General features: G+C 36.7%; 1 protein-coding gene across 2 annotated transcripts; it reads right to left on the reverse strand.

Moving 5' to 3' along the window:
• Positions 1-1,219: 1,219 nt before the first annotated feature.
• LOC109216742 (beta-glucosidase 18-like) lies at positions 1,220-4,941 on the reverse strand. 2 transcript variants are annotated; one of them, XM_019380921.1, is made up of 12 exons: positions 4,561-4,941; positions 4,392-4,458; positions 4,233-4,291; positions 4,055-4,130; positions 3,859-3,933; positions 3,682-3,769; positions 3,338-3,590; positions 3,139-3,254; positions 2,368-2,641; positions 2,170-2,272; positions 1,674-1,782; positions 1,220-1,575 (listed from the first exon to the last, which is right to left on the reverse strand). In XM_019380921.1, exons 1-12 carry the CDS (start codon positions 4,708-4,710, stop codon positions 1,350-1,352), a joined length of 1,596 nt encoding a protein of 531 aa, XP_019236466.1. In that variant the 5' UTR covers positions 4,711-4,941; the 3' UTR covers positions 1,220-1,349. The 2 variants fall into 2 exon arrangements, with proteins under 2 accessions (XP_019236466.1, XP_019236467.1); XM_019380922.1 differs by having other exon boundaries at positions 4,392-4,463; positions 4,561-4,649.
• Between the last annotated feature and the right edge of the window lie 2,937 nt (positions 4,942-7,878).

Consider the following 7,878-nt stretch of genomic DNA (forward strand, 5'->3'; position numbering starts at 1 on the left):
CCAACATTTTCAGGACTCTATTTTCTTCAAGGAATTTAATTATTCTTTTAAAAATTAATACAAACCCAAAGGAACTAATGTCTTGCTTTACTTTTTTACGCAACAATAACGTTAAAATTTGTGCTCCATAACTAAAACGAAAATACTCTTTTTTGGTTCAAAAAGAAAGTATTATTCTCACAACATGAAAATAAAGTACTCATTTTATTGAAATAAAAAAAAAATACTCATTTTGTTGAAATGAAAAAAAAATATTTTTTTTACATCATTAAAAGAAAATACTTTTTTTTTTGTTGAAATGAAAGAACATACTTTTTCTTCGAAAAAAAATATTTTTTTGTTGAAATGAAAAACTACTTTTTTATAACATGTAAAAAAAAATACTCATTTGTTGAAATGCAAAAATAAATCGATCTATAACATGAAAAGAAAATACTGTTAATAATATTATTGTCTAGGTTGGGGGTGGGTGTGAGGGGTGGGGTTGGGTGGGTATGGGGTATGGGAGTGGGTTGGTGAGGATTGGTGGGGATGGGGAATAGGGTAGGGAAGGTGGAGAAAGAGTTTTGGAAAATATTTTCCCTTCCGTTGATAAGGAAAACATAGTATTTCTTGGAACTTAGCACCCGAAAATCAGTCGATACTCGTTATGTTCTTTCATTCTTATGAAAGACTAATATATATTTCATGGACCAAAACCTGTGAATTTCCCTTTTCCACCCTTTTTAGGAACAAAAAGGAAAGGAAAGCTCTTTCTTAAGAAGTTAAGATTGTAATAAATGGAAGGCACGGGTAGGAAGTCATATACTTCAGGCATATGGCCAATAGGCCAAGAAATTATACCTGGTGCTAAAGTTAAGTCTTGTTCCATCTATAGAGATGGTGATTTCTTCACTTAGTTATCCTGGGAGCAGCTTTAAAATGCTTCTTTCGCATATTATTTTGCTTGATTAGATAATTTCTCTAGTGCTTAAACGCTAGCAGCAATAACATCTTGATCATTCTCCTCTTAGATTTTTTAGAAGATAAGGGATCTACCCTTCCCACCTTCTGATGATGACCAATTATGCATCTATTGATGGCTAAAAGGACAGCCTCAGCTGATATTGCTGCAGCAGTCACAGACGCTAATTCTGCCATAACTTTGCATTTCATATACCCGAACGTTATGTTTAAAGAAGTTGCATGTAAGAGGAGAATGATAGTTCATCTATACAAGTGACAACAAAATCAGAAACCGCCATCTTATTTACTTAAAGTGTTATTATACATAAAAATCTGGAATTTCTCAATTGTACAGAGCTTTCATCTCATTTATAATTCTTGTGTGATTATGCATGCATGCGTGACTATTTGTGTGATAACTGATCTGCTTGTGTATGCTTGAATGAAATTGCATTCCTTGTTTTTTCGCCAGTGAGGAAATCTCTATACCATTTAGCTGAAAGCTTGGGAACTCTATTTAAAGTAGAGCGATCAACATAGTATAGACCGAATTTTAACTCATATCCACTTGCCCACTCGAAATTATCCATCAAGCTCCAAATGAAATAACCACGTACATCAGCACCTTTCCTGTCAATTCAATACAAGGTAACAAAGTTTCATTCATTTCATCGTTTTGCCCGTGAGATCCTGTTTCAGTAAATGATGATATATATGAGTACATTTACCTGATTGCTCGAGCCAAAGATGCAAGATATGACTTATGAAATTCAACTCGCTTAATATCATGCTGTAACTCATCTGCTTGTGCAGTAGTAGGATTCAGGGAAGAGTAACCTGGAATGCACCTTATAAGTCAGCTTTCAGCAAATTAAGCACTGTCGTAATCGCTCATAACTAACATGACTAGATAATACCCGAGGAGGGCAGAAAAAAAGAAGTTAAACTCAAAATGACACATTTTTCTAATTTAAGAATTTATCCTCCTTGTTAGCCAGGGAGATACTTTGACTGGTTCAGGGATTCCGTTTTTAGCTCAGAAGAAGGTAGATGTGAGATGTCAATGACAATCCAATACAACTGCTATATCACTTCTATAGTCGAAGGTAATAACTAAAAGAACCAGAGACCTGAGATATCCGTACTAACTAATCTCGTGATACTGCACACATGAGGTACAAATATGAATCATAATGAATTGAACAATGAGGGTCGATTATTCACCATTTTCAGTAACAAACATAGGTTTGTTAGGATATCTCTTCTTCATATAGTCCACAATCTCCTCCATTCCTCTAGGAACGACAAAAAATCGAGGCATTCCTGTCTATGGGAAACAGGGAAAAGCATCTCATGAGAAGACAAAGCAGGGTTTTGGTTGTGGGGAAAACAAAATTTAGGATTAAGAAAAAAAAATTGTACCGGTTCTCCGATAGAAACACCATCTTTCTCTCCCAGAGTAATGAGATAGCCATGGATAGGGTGATCTCCACCAGCAATACAACTAGAATTGGAACAAACGCAGCTCGAATATATGCAATCCTTAGCATATAGAGTGCCATAGTGGTTTACTCCGATGAAGTCAGTACTATCCTTGATAAGTTTTCCTTCATCTGAGGTGAATCTCGGCAGTGAACTTCCAAGATATTGGCGCATTTCTCGAGGGTAATATCCATATACTAAAGGATCAAAAACCCTGAGATAAGAGGTCAACGACACATCAAGATTTATAGAGTAAGTTCTAGTAATAGAAAATCTTCACACTTGCAAGTTTCAAGTGCTAAATTGGGACCAAGAGACTGGACAAGTAGAATTTCAATGAAAGGCTGAATCTGTCGTATATATCCTTCTTGTTTTTGTTAATACTGCCTGGTTACAGCAAAAGATTAACTATGAAAAAGGGAGCCTCCAATAGTAGTGGAATCATCCAAGTTTACAAAATCAAAGAAAATAGCCATATAGGGCAAGAAAAACATATAGGCACGTTAGGAGATAGAGAGAGGTACTGAGATAGTGGGCAATTGACACATTAACAGTCTAAACTTCAACATCTGAGGTTATATATGATAATCTCCTGAGTTTTCTCAAAGCTTGAGTTCACAGTAGAGTAACGAAAGGCCTATTGCCAATATGCCACTGTCAATGCATGAACGTGCTAGCTAAAGGCCAACTTTTAAGCTCGGCAAGACTTACCAAGCAGCGGTAAATACCAAAGCCCTATTAGCAGCGTCACGGTCAAAGTCATCATTCCTTAGCGGTTTATACATAAATGCATGCACAACAATCCCTATCAATCCACCATGTTTAGACTGCATATAGTAGCATCAAATTTGTGTAAGCACATGTTACAGTATTTGAAGAGTTAGGTGAATAGGTGAAAGCAGATACTTGCCTGAAAATGCTCGCGATACAGTTTTGCAGCCTTGGCGTGTGCCAATAACATGTTGTGCATTGCAATAAGAGGTTCGGTATCAGAATTTCCCACTGAACAGTTGCCAAAAGGCGGGGAACAATGAGCAGGTGGGTACACTCCCCTCACATAGGCCATTTCTGCAAACATATTTGGCTCATTGATTGTGGTCCAATACTTCACTCTATCACCAAAACTCTCGAAACAAATTTGAGCAAAATAGGTAAATTCTTCCCTATAGGGCATAAAAGGGGAAACAATTAAAAATACACATCCTTAGAATTGCCATCTAATGTACCATAAAAATTTTACAAAAAGAAACATACTGCATTAGAGGATTAAGCCACCCCCCATATTTTTCCTCGAGTTCTTGGGGGTGGTCATGGTGATTGAGAGTCACAAATGGTGTTATTCCTGCAATTATAGGCCAATTTCTGTAATGTAAATACAACATTCAAGAATCTATAAAGTTAAAATGTACTAAATATCTGCAAATATTATACCTTTGAGTGAGAGAGAATCAATGAGTTTGTTGTAGAACATAATACCAGCGATATTTACTTTACCAAACCTTCCTCCTATCACAATGCAAGACAACAGAAATTTATAAGAAGTAGTACTAATAACTGAAACGAAATAAGTAATCCGAATATTAAAGGGAACAAAAAACACGCTAAGGATAAGGAAAACGGGGTGTACTAGGAAGGATTCTGCTCCATGAGATGGAGAAGCGATAGGAATTCAATCCCAGAGAGTGCATTAACTCAACATCTTCCTGCAATAATTGTTATCACAAAGTAAATTTTATTTCTTTTAAAAGAACTTTGGACTTATTTTGCTATTTCGGAAAGTATGGTAAAAAAAACAGAAAGTCAACCAGAAAACGATGGTAATGATCATCCGCTATATCTCCAGTATCTCCATTCTTTATCCTACCTAAAACCATTTAAAAGCAGAAAATCTTTCTTAGTACATATGCATAGAAAAGACATAAACAAACTAGGAATCAAGAAGATATATGAAAATGGATATTTACCTTTAGTATGACTGAACACATCCCAATTACTCAGACCTTTGCCATCTTCAAGAAATGCCCCTTCAATCTAAACTATAGGATTCAGATACATTTTTTAGATGAATCAAGAAAGTAAAATATTTTGTTGACATATTACTAATAGAAGAAAATAATTAAGAGCAGAAAGTACTTGATAAGCAGAAGTTGTAGCTCCAAAAAGAAAGCCATCTGGGAATTCTGATCTCTTAACATTCTGCTGTTCCTCAAAGGAATTTACAGACACAAGTAGGAGTAGACAGACAAGAAAGAAGCAGTTGAAACTGTTATTGGTGCTCTTCATTTCGGGTTTAATTACTCTAATAATTATCAACCTAACTTTGTTTTTCTGAGACCCAACTTAACTAACACAACTGTTTATGTGAATTGCGTCAAAAAACACCAGCAATCTAATGGTAGATGGAGTTCAGGATTTTCTCTGCCAAAAATAGTCATAACTTACAAGAGGAGAATATTGAAGTACGTGACATCTACCGGGGCCACAGGATTCAAATCTAATTATTGTAATTGTTGGGTCCAAACTCCAACTAGGAGTGTTATTATTCATCAATTTAAAATTAGGAGTAGGTGAAGCCGTGAAGGGGCAATCAGTAAAATAATTTCATTTACTAATATTGCAAACCACATAAAACAGCAGGTCCAATCTTTGACATCAATAAACTATCGTTGAGATAGTGTTTTATGTTTTGTATTTCTCAGTTCTCGCTAGTTATCCCGGAATGATAGTGTTTTATTATTCCTACGAAATGATAGGATAACTAATCTCAGAATAATTAATTATGAGATAACTTGTTTCCAACTAAACCGACCCCCAAGAAAGACATTTTCATGGGTCACAACGTTGATCACGTTTGGAATATTTTATTGGTGAAAGAGATGGAGGAAGCGTGTTAATTTTATACTGTAAATGATAAACACACCAGAATAAGTATATAATATAAGCTTACTCAAGAAGAAAAGGTAACGAATGTTTGACCATTCATTTTTTTTCCGCATCTAGCATAGATGGTAAAACTATATACAAGTATATCCGTTTTTTTCATTACCCATTTTCAACCCGAACTATATTCGATCCGACCCGCCTGTTTGCCACTCCTATATACAACCACCCGAATTGAACAATATAAAAAGGCCATACGGGGCAATAAAAGTGGTGTTTATGTATGGAACTTTTTCATTTTATTTATTTTTAGCTAGGTTTTCTTATTTAAAGAAAGCAACTCAAGTTTTTTTACAAAATATACAAATCCGGTCAAATGTTATTATTTATAAATAACTTGAATATAATTTTTTATTGAAAATTCAATCAAAAGCTACAATTTACATACAACTTTTATTATACAGAATTAAATCAAAAACTATATATACAACTTTTATACAAATATGTTAATTGTATATATTTTGTATGCTATTTATACATCGCATTTTTACAAAATATACATGTTCTATTTATGTTTTCTTGTTCGAATTTCAAAACCTATTCAAATCTTCATCGGATTCTTTCAAATTGAGATAAACTCCAAAGGATACTTCCAATCATTTGTAATAACACCAAATTCGAATAAATAATAATTTTATGAAATCTAATTTTAAAATTTAAAGCTTCGAAACTTTTTATCAATGAAGTCTCTTTCCACTTGTACCACTTGTCAATGAAGGTTCGTCATTGTATCTGAAGCGGATAGCGAATACAATAATATAATAAAACAATAGATGACTAGCAGTATAAAATTGACTAGCAGTTACTTAAAGTTTCTTTCCAAACAAAAAAAAAAAAAAATCAGTTTAATGTAAGAGAATCGTATAAAGAGCCTTCAAGTAATGTCATGTCACGATCCCAAAATCGCATCTTAGGTAGTAGTGATGACACTGTTTGACTCAAAAGTTAATAATATACTTTGTGAGCTACAAAACAATCAAAAGTAAGAAAAGGGATAAATCGTAATCAAATATAATAAACCTAGAGATGCAAAGATGATATTATTATTGTAGATCTAGTATTGCAAAGTGATAATATGAACTCAATAAGATATGTTCGTTTGAGGTAGAGATAGAGAGAGAAAGCCAGAAAAATGAGAGAGTTGTATTAGATCAGAATCCCCCCTTTTACAATGTGAAGGTCTCCTTTATATAATAAGAGACCTTCCTCTAAAGAATCAAAAAGTTACAAAGACAGGTAACGTCTCCCTAGTGAAGACACTGAGTCCTAAACGATGTCGCTTTTGTCCCCACGGCCGAGTCGTACCCGCTACGTTAGTCGGCGTACACTCACTGGGCGTACCCACTGGCGTAGAGATGCTGAGGGTCAAATTTGACCCTATACAGTTAGTCCCTCCGCTCGTTGGAGACGCATTCGGTGGGCGTCTCCGATGGGCGGAAATGCGAACCTCGGCTTAGGAGAATTTGACCTCGACCCGAGGCGGCAATATGGATGAAGTGAAATATATGACGTTGTTGAGCCGCTGACGCGCGGCTTCCTTTTTGGAATGACGTCATCGCCTGTATGCATCATTATTATATTTGCCCTCGAGGCGGTTCAGAGGATGATGTGACATTTTGGTTTCCCGCGCACGTTTTGAATCATGACTCTTCGATTTCTACGCAACTTATCCCTATAAGTAGGAGAGAGGTTCGATTCGATTCAATTTTCAAGCCTTCGGAAAGCATTTTCTGATATACTCCTTTGTCTTTCTTTCCTGTAACCGTTATTTCGTGAGGGACTCTCCCACTTCTGTTGAAACCACACTTTCTATCGTCAGTGCTTCGTTTCTTACGTAGTATAATCATGACAAAACGTGGACAGAGTAGTAAAAAGGCCAAAGATAATGCCCCGTCTAGGGTTCCGCCATCTTCCGTGGTGAAGGGGAAAAGGCGGAGAAGGCCCTTGTTCCTCTCAGTGTAGACAACGTCCTTCCGAAGGAGATGCATGTTCGCAGGGATTTTTCGACTAAAAGCCCAGACCTTCCCTGGGAGCACAGCGTTTTATTACAATCCCATTTAGATGATCTTCGAGAGACGCACCATATGCCGGACCACGTGGAAATGGTTCCGGCCGGGACGGACTATGCTAATGTGCACCGGCCTGGATATTGCACATTCTATGAGTACCCGTTCTTGATCGGTTACAGTCTTCCAATCTACCCTCTGATGGAGGAGCTTTGCCGTTTTTATAATGTGTGTCCGGCCCAGCTCACTCCTTACACCTTGAAGCTGTGCCGTATTATGACCACTTATGCGGCCAGGGCTGAGTGCAGCGTCTCGGTCCATCACCTCTTACAGTTATTCAGCCCTGGTTACCTGAGGGGTACCATGCTGCAGTCAAAAGGTCGTGGCACAAGGGGCTTGGTTGTTAAAGCCGATGATAAGCCCAACCGCCGCTTTTGGCGTAAATATTTCTACATCAGGACGGAGCACCTGGTGTCGAATCCCGAAGGGTTCCCGGAAAGATGGA

Source organism: Nicotiana attenuata, unplaced genomic scaffold (assembly GCF_001879085.1).
Source record: "Nicotiana attenuata strain UT unplaced genomic scaffold, NIATTr2, whole genome shotgun sequence".
NCBI classification, from domain to species: Eukaryota; Viridiplantae; Streptophyta; class Magnoliopsida; order Solanales; family Solanaceae; genus Nicotiana; species Nicotiana attenuata.